We start from the raw sequence: 16,456 nt of genomic DNA on the forward strand, positions 1-16,456 counted from the left end.
CCAAGAAAAGTTGGTTTCAAACGAAGCATGAAACAGAATAAATGATTATGGCCAACTGAGCTTATTGGTGTATGTGAACACGAAAGCTGCTGCATGGTTGAAAGCTCCTTCGAATATGATTTGAATAGTGAACATGAAAACTGGCTGCTTACCAGCTAGGGTGGCCAAAAAAAATTATAATAATAAACAAATTTTGAAACCAATTATTTTATTGATCGATAAAGTTTCGTGAAAAATAAACTGTTACGAAAATTTTATTCTAAAATACATATAATAAAAAAAAAAACTCGACATGAAATAAACAATAAGAGAACTGAAAGAAAAATTGTTTCATTATCTTTATTCTTTAATAAAACAGCAAACAACGTTACAATGGCAAACGATAATCTCTCCGATTCCCCCATACCTGGACCAAGTTCTCAGCAAAATCAATCCTTTCTCAGTCCAGCGTCGTATAATCTTCCTCATTTTAAGTACAAGCATCTACCCTCGTCTGAAATCAGAAATGTTTGGAATTCTTGGGTGCGATGGTTTGAGACAATCATGGAAGCTGCTCATATTATGGATGGAGCAAATCGTAAAACACAGCTTTTGGCTATGGGTGGTTTGGAATTGCAGAGCGCGTACTTCGGATTGCCCGAAGAAACAAATGTAGCGGAAGTTGATCCATACTTAGCTATTAAAAAGAGGCTGACGGATTTTTTCTCCCCGAAGCATCATGAAAGTTTTGAACGCTATCAGTTTTGGGAAATGGTGCCAGAGCATGATGAGCCTATAGAGAAATTTGCTTTGCGGATTCAGCAAGCTGCTGAAAAGTGCAATTTCGGGAAATCAGAGATAGAAAGTCGTCACATTGCAATTATTGATAAAATTATACAATCAGCTTCCGATGATTTGCGTCATAAACTTTTAGAAAAGGAACAACTTACAGTCGATAACTTACACAAAATATTAAATGCATATCAATCAGTACGTTACCAGTCCGCCCAGATGAAACCAAAAACTCAAGGCACCACAGTGAACCGTCTCTTCGATCAATTTCCCGGAAATGATAGAGGACCGAAGAATCCTAGATGTATGCGTTGCGGACATGAGCGTCATCAAAACGTTCAAAGTTGTCCGGCATATTACCACAACTGTAAACGTTGCGATAAAGTAGGTCATTACGAATCGTTATGTAAATCCAAAAAGCGTGAAAATTTCAAAATGCGTAGAACAATCAACTTTGATAAACGAAACTTATCACGTCCTCCGAAATTCCCTCGGAGTGTTAATCATGTTGAAGATACGGGCTGCGAAAATTCTTCTGTATACAATATCGGTGGATCTGATGATTTGATTTCGTGTCTCGTTGGTGGTGTTGATATTGTAATGCTTATTGATTCAGGCTCCAAATACAATCTGATTGATGACACAACTTGGCAACTAATGAAACTTCGTGGTGCTACAACCAAGAATGAGCGATTTGAAACAGACAAACGTTTTCTGGCTTATGGTCGTGTTCCGTTAAAATTGTTAACAGTTTTCGATGCCGAATTGAAGGTCCAAGACAATAACAACTTACTACAAGCTTCAACAACATTCTATGTAATTGAAAAAGGGCAACAACCACTACTAGGAAAAGTCACGGCAAAACAGATAGGGGTACTACAAATAGGGCTACCTAGTTCCCAAAAAGCAGTCGTTAACAAAATTGATACAGTTAAACCCTTTCCCAAAATGAAAAACATCGAACTGACCCTTCCTGTTGACAGAACTGTCCCTCCAATCATCCAACCCTTACGGCGATGTCCTATTCCGCTCCTTAAAGAAGTTGAATTGAAAATAGAGGAACTGCTAAAGCTTGAGATTATCGAAAAGGTTGTTAAACCAACTTCATGGGTTTCCCCTCTAGTTCCCATCGTGAAGGAGAACGGTGAACTTAGACTATGCGTGGATATGCGTAGGGCAAACCAAGCTATAAAACGATTGAACCATCCTCTTCCTGTTTTTGACGACTTACTTCCACAATTCAGTGATGCCAAATATTTTACAACGCTTGACATTAAGCAGGCCTTTCACCAAGTGGAACTATCGAAAGATTGTCGTGACGTGACTACGTTTATTACGAATTGGGGCTTATTCCGCTACAAAAGACTACCGTTCGGGGTGAACTGCGCCCCAGAGCTTTTTCAAAACCTCATGGAAAGCATTCTAGCGGGCTGCAAAAACACTGTGATTTTTATAGATGATGTGGTCGTCTATGGATCTTCAGAAAAAGAACACGACGGTTCTCTGAAACAAACCCTTGATGTACTCAAAAGCTACGGAATTCTTTTGAATGATCACAAATGCCAGTACAAGCAGAAGGAAATACGATTTCTTGGTCATAAGCTTTCCTCTAACGGTGTTGCCCCTGCGGAACAAAAAGTCAAAACTATTTTACAATTTCGTGCACCCAATACTAAAGAGGAGTTACGCAGTTTTTTAGGATTGGTCACCTACGTTTCTAGGTTTATTCCAAACCTAGCAACAGAAAATCATTTGTTGAGATGTTTAATCAAAAATGACACTCTGTTTAACTGGACCAACGAACATCAGAGTTCCTTCGATCGTATTAAGCAGCTTATTGGATCAGCCAAAAACTTGGGATATTTTGACCCCAAAGATCGGACTTTATTGGTAACAGACGCTTCAGGTGTTGGATTAGGCGCTGTTCTAATACAATTCAAGAAAAACCTACCTCGGATCATAAGCTACGCTTCAAAAAGCTTGTCCGACATCGAAAAAACTTATCCACCCATCGAAAAAGAGGCTTTAGGAATCGTATGGGGGATCGAGAGATTTAAAATGTACCTGGTCGGGATCGAATTCGAGCTGGAGACGGATCATCGTCCCTTGGAAACCTTGTTTACACCTACTTCTCGTCCTACGGCGAGAGTTGAACGTTGGTTATTGCGAGTACAAGCTTTTAAGTTCAAGGTAATTTCATTTCATTGTTATAAAAGAATGTTTCTTTTACAAAAGAAGTCGATAAAAATTAAATTTCAGGTCGTTTATAGAAGAGGGTCTGCTAACTTGGCCGATGTTCTCTCCAGATTGGGTTCACATGTCCAGGATGAACAATGGATCGAAGACACAGAAATTTTTATAAGACGTGTTATGGTCAAGTCAATTTCAAGCCTCATCGTGGAGGAAGAAATCTCTTGCTTTGACTATGAAACGGAAAGCATTATTCAGGCTGTTCAAAACAGTGCTGCGATCGATATAGAGGAAGTAATTCAAGCTACCGAAACAGACTTAGAGTTACAAAATCTTAAAAATAGTATAATGACTGACAAATGGAATGGTAATAATCTGTGGTAAAATTGATACTAATAATAATAAACTTAATTCGTGATATTTTCACCTTGTAGGTCATTCTGTTCAGAACGATTTGAAAGCTTATATCCCTTTTAAATCAGAGTTTTCAGTGGCAAATGGTTTGGTGATGAGGGGTTCGAAACTCATTATACCTAGTTCTTTGAGACAACGAATGCTTGATTTAGCTCACGAAGGGCATCCTGGTCAAACATTGATGAAACGCCGACTGCGTGAACGATGCTGGTGGCCTGGTTTAGATAAATCTGCTGTTGAGATGTGTGAAAAATGTGAAGGTTGTAGACTCGTTCAAATACCGGATCCACCGGAACCTATGATCCGTCGTCCGCTTCCAGATAGGCCATGGATAGATGTGGCCATGGATTTTTTGGGACCCATGCCAACGGGTGAATATGTCTTAGTCATTATCGACTACTTTAGTCGTTACCTTGAACTGGAAATAATGACTAAAATAACAGCTCAAGAAACTATCAAAAGATTAAAGCGTATATTTCGGGTTTGGGGTCCTCCACGAACAATCACCCTGGACAATGCTAAACAGTTCGTATCGAGTGAATTTGAGGAGTTTTGTAACTCCCAAGGTGTACATCTGAATCACACTTCACCGTATTGGCCACAAGCCAACGGAGAAGTTGAGCGCCAAAATCGGTCTTTGCTTAAACGAATGAAGATTGCAAATGCTCTTTATAACGATTGGAAAGCTGAACTCAATAATTATTTAGATCTATATAACAATACGCCACACACAATCACTGGAAAAGCTCCCAGCGAACTCCTACAGAACAGGAAATTGAGATCAAAACTACCACAGCTTGATGACCTCGATACTATTCCTCCAAGTGCAGACTTCCGAGACAAGGATCAGGAGATGAAATGTCTTGGAAAACAACGGGAAGATGCTAAGCGCAGAGCACGAGTAAGCGTGTTAGCACCAGGAGACACAGTTTTAATGAAAAACCTTTGCCCGAAAGATAAACTAGCCACGAACTTTCTTAAAGAGAGATTTACCATTACAAAAAGACAAGGATCAAATGTAACGGTAAAATCTAACGAAACCGGAAGAACCTACGACCGCAACACATCCCATTTGAAACGAATCAATGAGTCGCCATCACCTGATCATCAAACTGTAGACTGTGAACTCCCCGTAGCAAACCCTACACCAGGCCTTTCATCGATGGATTGTAGTGATGATCAGCAGAGATTGCCGACTCCAACACCGGATGAGCCGGAAACAGATCAGGATATTTTTCAAAAGTCTCCGCCAGTTCTTAGACGTTCCTCTCGCGTATCGAAACCACGTTACTGTTATAGTCCGTAGTTGAAGTTCATGAAGCGATAACTTACTCCATGCAAAATAAATGAATCTGGTTTTTGTTATAATTTATATTGTTTTTCCTTTGAAATAAAGGGGGATGTGATAGCCTTGCCCCTTCTTACCTACTTCCTACCATGCATGAACTGTAGCGAAAGCTCTCGTCTCGCCTCGTCATATGCGAACAGAGTATTCGGGACCGCCACCACGAGTAGACGTGTTGCGCCACATTAAGTTGAGTCTCACACTTACTATGCACAAAACCTATCAATCAAGTCATTTTTTATCGAAAAATTCAATAAAGTCAAGAAAACAAAAGGTGATAAAACTCCCATCTTCCACAATCTGTTTTTTGCTCTTGTAATCTATCGAATATTTAATAAATTTTTCAAAATTTCCATAAAATACATAAAACTTTATCTACTCCCCCTTCGAGTTATTTGGGAATTTAGAAGGGGGAAGGGATGACAAAATAAGAAATTGATCTTTGTTACGGCCTAAGTTTGATCTAAAAAATATTTCATCATTTGTATTTGTACGTCTCGGTGGTCGAGTGGTTAGCGTGGTAAGACGGTGATCGCTGGTCCCCAGATGGCATGGATTCGATTCCCATCTCGGTACTGGGTGTTAAATGTTAATCTTAAGCTGTCCGCGTCATTTATTCAGTCTGTAAAGCCACAATCGGCTTAGACGGTGTATGTCTTTTATAAGACGGTGTATGTCTTTTATCATCAGAAGCAAAAATGCGTAGCTTGAGAATCACTGTATTCGTTATGTTATCGATTTTCCACAATCATTTATTTTTCACTAGGGTTAGAGTAATCCAGGGGATAATTCAAAAGTATTAATGTTTAAGAAAAAGAGCTATGGGAGTAGGAGACATTAAATTTTTTTTTGTAAATTTAGTTATACTGTGATGATTATTAATAGTAAAGTATGCAAAAAAGTTTATCCACCCCTCAGCGAAAAACTAGATTTATTCAAAAAAACCCTAAGCTCAGTTTATTATTGTATATGTTAAAACAAAGTCAATTCATTCAAGTTCCAAATAAAAAACATATTCTGTTGCATTTGAGATATGATGTTAAAAAAAAGATAAAAAATAACGCAAAAAAAGTTTATCCACCCCTCTGGCTCACATAGCTTTAGTACTTCGTGTGACCTCCTTTGGCTTCAATAACTGCTTGACAACGTCGTGGCATCGATTCAACAAGCTTAGCGGTTGTTTCCGGGGTGATTTTGTCCCATTCAGTTGAGATTACCTGTTGCAATTGCTGGATGCTTGTTGGTTTTTGCTCCTGAACATTAATTTTCAAAATTGACCGGAGATGCTCGATCGGATTAAGGTCCGGAGACTGTGCTGGCCACTCCATAACCTCGATACGCTTTTCTTTGAACCATTGAGAAACCAGTTTTGAGGTGTGTTTCGGATCTCCGGCTTGTTGGAACGTATATCTGCGCCCCATCTTTAGCTTTTGTGCAGACGCTGGTAGTTTCCGCTTCAAAATATCCAAATAAACATCCTTGATCATGATTACATCAATGAATTCAAGTTCTCCAACTGTTGTGATAGGGCGGCAAATGAAAAAGCGATGCACTGGTACTGATAGCAGACTAAATTTATAGTTTGGTAGTGATGCTTCAATTCTATGGAATAAATGATAGGTTATTACAAACATGGTTCAAAATGGTTGTATAGGTTAGAACTTACAAATCAGTGACCCTAGCTATTCCGGCCCTAATACAACTCAGTTCAACCTCGTATCGAGAGCAAAGAGTCCTGTGGACAATATTCTGGGTAATTTGTGGCGTTATAGAGTAAAATTAACAAATATTACCGATTTCCTACTTTTAGCGCTCTGTTCAACAGAGATGATCGGTCAATCAATTCAGCGTTTCGCCTGATACTAAATAAAATACAATGATTAATCACAAGCCACTTCAACTAAATGTATACCTACATGATCCTACACTTATAACCCGAAAAAATAACAATATTTGGCAAAACGGAACACTTTAAAGTTTCACTTTAAATTCTGCTTCTACGCAGTACGCAACTCGATACAAAATGGCTAACAGAAGTGAAAATTTTCCTCGTGCGGTCACTTTTGGCGGCAACGATGACGTTTAGTTTTCGCTGTTATTTCTCAGCGACTTTTGAACAACCGCGGACTGGCACGGTGGCCAGTTTTCCAACATTCTCCCCCCGATGGAACCTACGGCTGGCCTCGGTTTCATCACTTCCGGATGCCTCGTTCACGCCTTCATCGTTGCTCACTATGGAGCCCCTTTCGCAGTCAGGCAACTCTCTGGAACCACCATCTCGAGACGACACTTCAAGGATTGCTAGCTTAGCAATCGGCTTCCCATACACACCATTGCCCGTTCGAACCCAGGCTTGTCGAATCCTTCCATCTGATGCAGCAACAAGTTCCACGATCAATCCTCGCTCCCAGGAATTCCGCTTTCCTTTGTTGACTATGAGTACCACATCTCCTACCGCAATATCTCGCGTTTCATTGAACCACTTGGTACGTTTGGTCAGTGTTGGCAGGTACTCCAAAACCCACCTTCGCCACAACTGGTCGAGTTTCTTTTTCACCTTAGTTCATGCTCGCATCAGGAGATCGTGGGTACATTCTTCCGGTATCGTAGGCCGTCGCACGTCCAACAAAGTTTGAAGCCACTTCCTCCAATGATTGAAGCTACCATCGCTTCTTTCTTCTTTCCATCCTTCGCCTGACCGCCATTTTCGGCTAAGAACCTCTCCTCGAACAATATGTAGAGCATCGAAAAGCCACATCGCATAACTAATAACCTCTCGATCAGTTGGTCCGTCTTGCATCTGGTTCAGAATATTCTCCTTCGGCTTTGAGAACAAAATTGCGGTTTCACATTTCGTTACTTCCACTGAAATCCGCACTGCTTTAGTTGTTTTGACTTCACTGACACAAGCTGTCGTCCTTGCTTGCTCATCACGATGTTCCATCTCTGCCGTACTATTGGAGCTAACGCCTCGCAGCTCGGTGCTGCCATTTCGGTGCACTTCCGTCATTTTAGCAAAAATCAGTTTAAGCTCCTCAACGGTCAGAAAATTATCAGCAAGGTCCGTGGCACAATATTTAGGAACAATCGCATCTATTAAACGCGCTTCTGGTTCGTTGGTCTGATCCTTACGCAAAAAGAATCGTTGGACATCCCGATTCACATTGCGCATATTAACTTGATGACATCCTCCTTGAATATGATCACTCACACCAACTACATGATTCCGGAAACGGAATAAGATCGTCATCAGTGATGTCAGGAGTTCCGAGCCCTTGAATAGCATGGTGTTCAGGGCGATATCATTCACTGGAACGGCAGCTGCCCAAGGCAGGCGGATTTTCCTCGGCTTCCTCAGTTTGGCCACAAGTTTGGGTGGCAAATATAACATCTTCCGCGGATCTGCGTTTGTCAGCTCGGCTACGGTAGCGCTATGCGCATGACTTCTTCTTACTTGTTCGTTGACTTGTTCTCCAACGCTAGCCTCCAACAATGGATCGTTCACACGGACAGTTGTGGCTTTCAAGAAAGACACTGCAGGGGCATCTTGGTCTGACACATGATGCAATGTGGGCTTAACTTCGGCTTTTGCTTCTTCGATAGCAGAATACTCTACAACTGAATTTTGAAAATTCGTGCTGCAACTAAATTTGCACAGATGCAGATTCAAAGCGAAAAGCTTCGAATTTCCTTGTCCTCCGTAAATATTCCAACCGAGACGAGTTTTAACTGCAGTTGGTTCTTCCTGACATCCTTCTCGAACTCTGAGAGGCACGACCAGTCTCAGATGGTCCACGCCAATCAATATCTGGGGCACTGCATTCTGGTAGCCAGAAACCGGAATCCCTCGAAGATGTTGATATCGCTCTGTCAAGTCGCTGATGGGCAAGCTTTGCACTGGAAGGCCCAATGAATCAACGGTGCAAACATTTGTCATTCGGAACCTTTTCGGTTTACCCAGTCCAGAAATTTCAAATGACACTCTTCGGGAGTTTTGTTCAGTTCGGGATACTTGTGCCGTCCACGTAAGGCAAAGTGGTTCCTTGCGTCCTCGCAGTCCAAGCTTATCAGCTAGCTCGGTATCCATCATACTAAGTGCCGACCCCTCATCGACAAAGGCGAATGTGTCGATAGATTGTTGACCTTGATAGACCGTCACCGGTAAAATTCGGAAGAATAATGTTGGATCAGCACCATCAGTTTGGTGGTTCATAGCAGCATGCAGTGACGCTACTGTCGTCGTAGCTGCATCTTGTGTTTTCCGGTCGGAGTGCAACGACGCGTGATGTCGTTTCTCACAGCCATTGATTCCGCAGCGTTTTGTACTCCTGCATCGGCGACGTCCATGTCCGTAAAGGCACGTACGACAGAGTCCAAGATTCCGTACACGTGTCCAGCGTTCATCTACGGACAGCGCTTGGAATGCTTCGCACTCCCTGGCTCGATGATTAATTTTCCCACAAACGGCACATTCAATTGGCTTCCGCTCATCGGCTGAGACTTTGGCTGACTGGCCGGAGTCACTCCCCCCGGTTTCGGAATGTATGAAGCTGTAGTTTAGATTCTTTCCTCTGTCGCGCTTCACCGATTTCACCTCCTCAACAATCGACCTTGCACCAGTTACACGGTAAGCGTTCTTGACAATCCGGTTCATAAATTCTCGGAACGTTTGCAAATTTACTTTCGCCAGTGGCTCACGGAATTCGGCCCACTTCATTCTGTAGTCAGGAGACAATTTTTCAACTAGATCCTTCATCAATTGCGGGTTGGCCAAATGATCAGTCAGATCAGCAGCAATTATGTGGTCGCAAAGAGTCTGCACCTTCTCCCCAAAATCTATTAGGGTTTCCAAACGATCCGCTCTGGGTGGCGTCGTAGATTTCACATTGTTGATGAAAGTCTCGATCAACAATTCGGGTCGCCCGAACCGCATCTCTAACGCGTCGATAACCGCAGGAACCAATGACGGTATGACTAGCTTGCTTCTGACTGCCTCGTAGGCAGGACCTTTCAGACAACGCTGTAAGCGGATCATATTTTCTCCGCAGTTGAAACCACACGCCTCTGTGGTATAATTGTAGTTGGCGATAAACACCGGCCAATCAGCTGGATTGCCGGAAAATATTGGGAGGTCTCGCGACAGTGCTTGCCTGGCAGCAATCTGCGATGCCGATGGTGTGCTCAAAACAATTGACGAATGTTGAATTCGATTGCCAGACGAACCGGCCTGAGGCGAGGATGTCGAGTTGCTTGGCATTACATCACGTTCGGGTGCTATGTGTTGCGGCACCGGTGCTTTACATCCGGGTTCCACCTGCGGATGTTCCCAATAGCAAAAATGGTTCGGTATAGAACTTTCCGTGCTGTCAGGAAAGACTTTTTCTTCTCGACGCTCATACTGCTCGAATGTACGGGGAGCAATCGGCGGAGCCAGCATTCGAGTGCCTTTTGGCACTGTGCCTGTATAGGGTGTGCCACTCACTGAAGCGTTATTTTGGATTTGGCACGCCTTCAGGATGACTTTCAAATTATCGTACAATGGATCCGGCTCCTTCTGGCCGTTTGCCAACTTCCTATTAAGCTCGCGAACAACACTGTTTACTTGCTGAATCGTCTGTTCAGCATCAATCGGCTGGGCGTCGGTACGCCTCTCGTTGACACCACCAACAGCACCTTCGAGCCTTTCCGAAACGTTGCTCGTTCTGCTGGACACCCAGTCCTCCGTTCGTTGCCTTCTACGGTGATATTCTTGGCAGCTTCCTTCGTTGTCAATGTCATCATCGACCGCGGCAGCTTCAAGTAGACGATACTTTTCGTCTAAACATTTCTGCTCCAGTTCAATTTCGAACTGCTTCCGCTTCAGATTCTTCTCTTCCTCGAGACGTTGCAATTTTACGTCGAGGAGGGCCTTACGCACCGTCGAAGTGGATCTGATCGAATTTGCTCGACTTGGAACCGGCAAACATCTGGGGCATGTCCAATCACGGTCCTTGATTGACTTGGTTACTCCTGCACAACATTGATGCCACCAGGAATCACACAAGTCGCAGGCAACCATATCGTCAAAGCTGTCTGGTTTGCTGCAAGCCACGCAGCTGGAGTTTTGATCGACAATAGTGGTGTCGTTGTCAGCTTCCGGACCAGTTCCGGTCTTGGGTTGAAATTCTCGTTCCATCTTTGTTGGCGAACCTCGAACGTAAAGTACTTCGACGATTCCCAGTTGCTCGATGAATTTCGACTTCAATTTGATTTAATTGAAGAATGTTGTGATAGGGCGGCAAATGAAAAAGCGATGCACTGGTACTGATAGCAGACTATATTTATAGTTTGGTAGTGATGCTTCAATTCTATGGAATAAATGATAGGTTATTACAAACATGGTTCAAAATGGTTTTATAGGTTAGAACTTACAAATCAGTGACCCTAGCTATTCCGGCCCTAATACAACTCAGTTCAACCTCGTATCGAGAGCAAAGAGTCCTGTGGACAATATTCTGGGTAATTTGTGGCGTTATAGAGTAAAATTAACAAATATTACCGATTTCCTACTTTTAGCGCTCTGTTCAATAGAGATGATCGGTCAATCAATTCAGCGTTTCGCCTGATACTAAATAAAATACAATGATTAATCACAAGCCACTTCAACTAAATGTATACCTACATGATCCTACACTTATAACCCGAAAAAATAACAATATTTGGCAAAACGGAACACTTTAAAGTTTCACTTTAAATTCTGCTTCTACGCAGTACGCAACTCGATACAAAATGGCTAACAGAAGTGAAAATTTTCCTCGTGCGGTCACTTTTGGCGGCAACGATGACGTTTAGTTTTCGCTGTTATTTCTCAGCGACTTTTGAACAACCGCGGACTGGCACGGTGGCCAGTTTTCCAACACCAACGCTGGATGTAGCCATAGATCCCCACACCATGATTCTACCTGCAAATGAAAATCAGAGTTATGCTCAGTTGGCTGAAAAATCAATGTATGTTAAGTAACGCACCACGACCATGCTTGACTGTAGACCGCAAACACTCCTTTTCCAAACTTTCACCGGTTCGCCGCCATTTTCTTGTGATACCATCAGACCCAAATAGCATTACTTTCGACTCATCTGACCAAATCACCTTCTTCCAGTCATCACTGGTACATGAAATGTGGTCCAGGGCCCACTTCAATCTTTTTGATATTTTTTGCGGACAACCATGGCTTCTTAAGCGGTACTCTGCGCTTAAGACCTTTCTTATGAAGACGATTTCGCACGGTTTGTGATGTCAGTTGAATGGAAAATTCGCTTTCAATCTGTTTCGCAATTTTCGGAGCTGATAGTCTTCGGTCCAGCTCTACCTTCTTCACGATAGCTCTGTCAATTCGGCCTGTAGTCTTTGAAGGACGCCCCAATCGCTTTGCTGGTGAGATTGAACCACGCTCTTTGTACCCCTTAACAATCCTAGCAACCGTATCTTCATTAAGCTGGACAATATCGGCAATATTATGGTAGCTTTTGCCGGTTTTGTGATGTTCAACAATCAAATTTCGGGTGCTGATAGGAATTTGTGCTTTTTTGGGCATTTTGTAATCAATTACTTCCAATTTTGAACACGAAACACGAAACGAAAACTTCAAGAGCGCTAAATGACAGCTAGACACAATGTTTACATTCAAGAAAGCTGCAGGCTACACACTAAAACACACTTAAATTGTAGTACCCATTTGAGGGTGGATAAACGTTTTTTTTTGCGTATTTTTTACCTTTTTTCATATTTTATCACTAAAACTCCGAGAAAAGATATAAACGCCGTATTTTCAATGGCATTATAATAAATAAACATAAAATGATAAATTGTGGAGGAACATTCATGAAATCAACTTGATTTGCACCAGAAAAACATTACAATTGTAAATTTGTGAGGTGGGTGGATAAACTTTTTTTGCATACTGTATATTTCAGATGATTCCCCCTGGATCTGGAGCTGAAGATAGCCGAAAACTTTGTCTATCTCGGCTCGCTGGTGATCGCAGACAATGACACCAGCCGTCAGATCCGGCGACGAATGATCAGCGGATTTTGTGCCTATTATGGACTGCACAAGGAACTGCAGTCGGTAAGACTTAGCCCTCGCACAAAGTGTAAAATTTACACGGTGCTCATTAGACCGGTTGTAGAGTTAAATATGCACTCCCAGTAGAGTTAACTATTCGTCAATGAAACATTAAATAAAAGCTTTAATCGTAGTTTTACATTCTGATTTGGTTAATAAACAAAATCGAATCAAGTTTCATCATAAAACGGCATGCTAAAGAATTTGTTATATGTATCTGATATTTAAGCTTTGACGTATGGTTACTAGAATTTTCAACCATTATGGAACATTATGAAAAACTGGGTTGAGATATGTCATTGTCATGAGGCGTGAAGCTGTGGCTATGAAGTCTTTTGATCCGTCAAACTCAATTGACTGTACCCCGAATAGGTTCCTCATTCATTTTGAATATGAATGAAACCAATATGAATATCATTTCCAAATTATGATTGTAACTTGCTTTGACACTAAACGTACCGGAGGGGGTCAAAAGACATATTTTGAACTTCAAATGAATATAACTCCTTTTATAATTGTTTTTTTTCGCAAATTTTTCTTCATGACTGTTTTATTTAATATTCAAAATTCACGTATTTTTTCATTATAATTTTTTTTAAGTTTGTGGATTTCGAAAATCGTATATGGTACCTATTTATACCGCAGGGGGTCAAATGACCTTTAACACTTTTTCCGCCTAATCTCTCTTGTTTCTCAACCTATTTTTACAAAATTTATAGTTTTGGAAAGATTGTAACGTGACTTAAGTCATAATTGATCAATTATGATCCCCAGACAACGTTCAGCTTCAATCATTTGTTTTAAAGTTGTTTAAAGTTTTGTGAAATTATTTTATCGGCTATATCGGTTAAATTTATATTCTTTGAGAAAGAATATTTAAGAATTGAAAGATTATAGACGCATAGAAGGTTAGAATAAGATGAAAGATGTCGAAAATTGAGCGAGAGGGTAGTTTTAATTTGAAAACTTTTCATCACATTTCATCGTTTTGTTCCTCACGGGCCTAACCCGTGATCCTTTATTTTATCATTACGTGAACCGCATCTATCGATAAATGTGTCTCGGTCGTATTTGAAGCTTTTCTGAGCGATCACATTTCATCTTTTTGTTCGTTCATACTGCAAGTTTCTGCTTGTGGGACGAACTACGCTAGGCCTACTATGGTGTGGAGGTTTCTACAATTCTATCTGCATCAACCACTGCAAGGTAGTAGGCCCGTGAGGAACAAAACGATGAAATGTGATGAAAAGTTTTCAAATTAAAATTACCCTCCCGCTCAATTTTCAACATCTTTCATCTTTTTCTAACCTTCTATCCGTCTATAATCTTTCAATTCTTAAATATTCTTTATTAAAGAATATAAATTTCACCGATATAGCCGATAAAATAATTTCACAAAATAAATTTACGGTGATTAACTCTCCATTTAAAAAGTTGTTTAAAGTTTTAGGAAAAAAATCCAAAGAACATGCCTCGAGAAAAAGACTGTAAGTCAGTTATTAAGAACTAGAAAAAAAAATTTACTTAGAGCTTGAGAAAGCTGAAGTAAGAAGCTATATGTTGCACATATGATTTTTTTTTTATTTATCAAGATTAGGGCCAAAAATGTAAAATGTAAATGTAATGTAAAACACAGAATTTTATACGACTATTCAAAGGTAGCTGTTTTTTGAACTTTTTGTCAATCTGCATTTTCTGAGACTATTCTAGCGACTAAATTCGACTTTGCACTGGATTTTGAGTAAAGCATGGATCACGACAAATCTGGACGCATTTAAACGGGTCTATCTCGGAGCTATGTAAACAAAATAAAAATGTTTTGTACTTAAAATGTAGGGGTTTTTATTACACTTTAAAGGAAAAATAATAAAAAAAATATTCCGATGTTGTTTTGATGAATTTTCGAACTTTTCGTCGAGTACCACTCATTATATTTTGGACACTCTATTCACTGGCCTCAGCGGCCATTTTGTTCAACAATCTCTTCATCTCTGTTCCATCCCTAGTCATCCTACCATTCTTCTTCATCTTCTGCTTGACAATTACCCAAATTTTTTCGATAGGGCAGAATTGAGGGCAGTTGGGTAGGTTGATGTTCTTTTCGACAAAATCCACACGTTGGCCTGATACCACTGTAGTACCTTTTTGCTGTAGTGGCAGCTAGCCGAATCTGGCGAAAACTTTACTGGTCCTTTGTGAGATCTGATGTACGAAAAAAACGTTTTTCAGACACTCCTCCTTGTACATTTCGGAGTCCATGGTCTTGTTTTTCACAAAAACCGGTGTTTTTCGTCCGCAGCTGCAAATACCTTACTTACTTACTTAATGATCCCGCGCCGTTCCTCCGGTGCATAGGGCCGTGGTAAAAGACCTCCACTGTTGACGATCCGGAGCCAGCGTCTTCACCTGGTCCCAGTCAAGATTCTCGTCGACAGTTCGGATTTCAGCGGCTAGGCTTCGCCGCCACGAATTTCTGGGTCTGCCTCTTCTTCGATGACCTTCTGGATTCCAATCTAGCGCCTCTCTGCAAATCTCGTTTTCATCTCTTCGCAGCGTGTGCCCAATCCATCTCCACTTACGTTCCCGAATCTCGATTTCTAGCGCCTTTTGATGACACCGGCGGTGTAGTTCCTCATTCGAGATCCAGTTGCCAGGCCACCAAGCACGGATGATATTCCGCAGGCAGCGGTTTACAAATACTTGCAGTTTTCGCGTCGTTACCGCATATGTGCACCAAGTTTCGCACCCGTACAGCAATACGGATTTGACGTTTGAGTTGAAGATTCGGATTTTTGTTCGTAGAGAGATCTGGCGTGACCGCCAGATGTTTCGGAGACTCGCAAACGCAAATCGGGCCTTTCTGATCCGTGTTTCGATGTCTTTTCTGGTACCACCATCAGGCGTAATCTGGCTACCAAGATACTGGAAGCACTCCACTTTCTCAACTTGTTGCCCAGCTACCATGAAACTGGAGGGATTTCCTGTGTTGATCTCCATCGACTTGGTCTTTCCGACATTGACTTTGAGACCTGCTGACTTGGAACTTTCGGTGAGGTCGTCGAGTTTGCTCTGCATATCCGGTTGTGTTTGGGCGAGCAAAACAATATCGTCAGCCAGGTCAAGGTCGTTCAGTTGCTCCATTGTTAAAGGATTCCACGGCAATCCTCGGTTCGGTGCACAGTCGATCGATCCAGTCAGAATCTCATCCATTACGATGAGGAAAAGTAGCGGTGATAGGATACATCCTTGTCTCACTCCAGCAGTTACCGGGATTGGTTCGGACAAGACACCATCGTGCAAGACTTTGCACGAAAATGCTTCGTATTGTGCTTCGATGAGATGGACTAGTTTCTCTGGGACCCCTCGTCGCCTTAGAGCCGCCCAGATGTTTTCATGGTTAAGTCGGTCGAATGCTTTTTCGAAATCAACGAACACCAGCAAAAGAGAGTCCTGGAATTCGTTGATTTGTTCCAGTATGATTCGTAGCGTTGTGATGTGGTCCACACATGATCGTCCGGATCGGAATCCAGCTTGTTGCCGTCGGAGTGTAGCGTCTATTTTCTCCTGGATCCTGTTCAGAATCATTTTGCAGAGTACTTTGAGGGTTGTACAGATCAACGTTATGCCTCGCC

The 16,456-nt window shown here is 41.7% G+C and overlaps 1 protein-coding gene and 1 long non-coding RNA gene across 2 annotated transcripts; one reads left to right on the plus strand and one right to left on the minus strand.

Annotated features, from left to right (window-relative positions):
- Positions 1-543: 543 nt before the first annotated feature.
- Positions 544-4,681, plus strand: LOC129737890 (uncharacterized protein K02A2.6-like). The gene is made up of 3 exons (XM_055729056.1): positions 544-2,961; positions 3,031-3,328; positions 3,396-4,681. Exons 1-3 carry the CDS (start codon positions 544-546, stop codon positions 4,679-4,681), a joined length of 4,002 nt encoding a protein of 1,333 aa, XP_055585031.1.
- A 1,013-nt stretch (positions 4,682-5,694) lies between these two features.
- LOC129740231 (uncharacterized) lies at positions 5,695-6,892 on the minus strand. The gene is made up of 4 exons (XR_008736158.1): positions 6,637-6,892; positions 6,514-6,582; positions 6,387-6,455; positions 5,695-6,322 (listed from the first exon to the last, which is right to left on the minus strand). It is a non-coding gene; the product is annotated as an uncharacterized LOC129740231 (long non-coding RNA).
- Positions 6,893-16,456: the final 9,564 nt, after the last annotated feature.

Source organism: Uranotaenia lowii, chromosome 1 (assembly GCF_029784155.1).
Source record: "Uranotaenia lowii strain MFRU-FL chromosome 1, ASM2978415v1, whole genome shotgun sequence".
Classification (NCBI taxonomy): Eukaryota; Metazoa; Arthropoda; class Insecta; order Diptera; family Culicidae; genus Uranotaenia; species Uranotaenia lowii.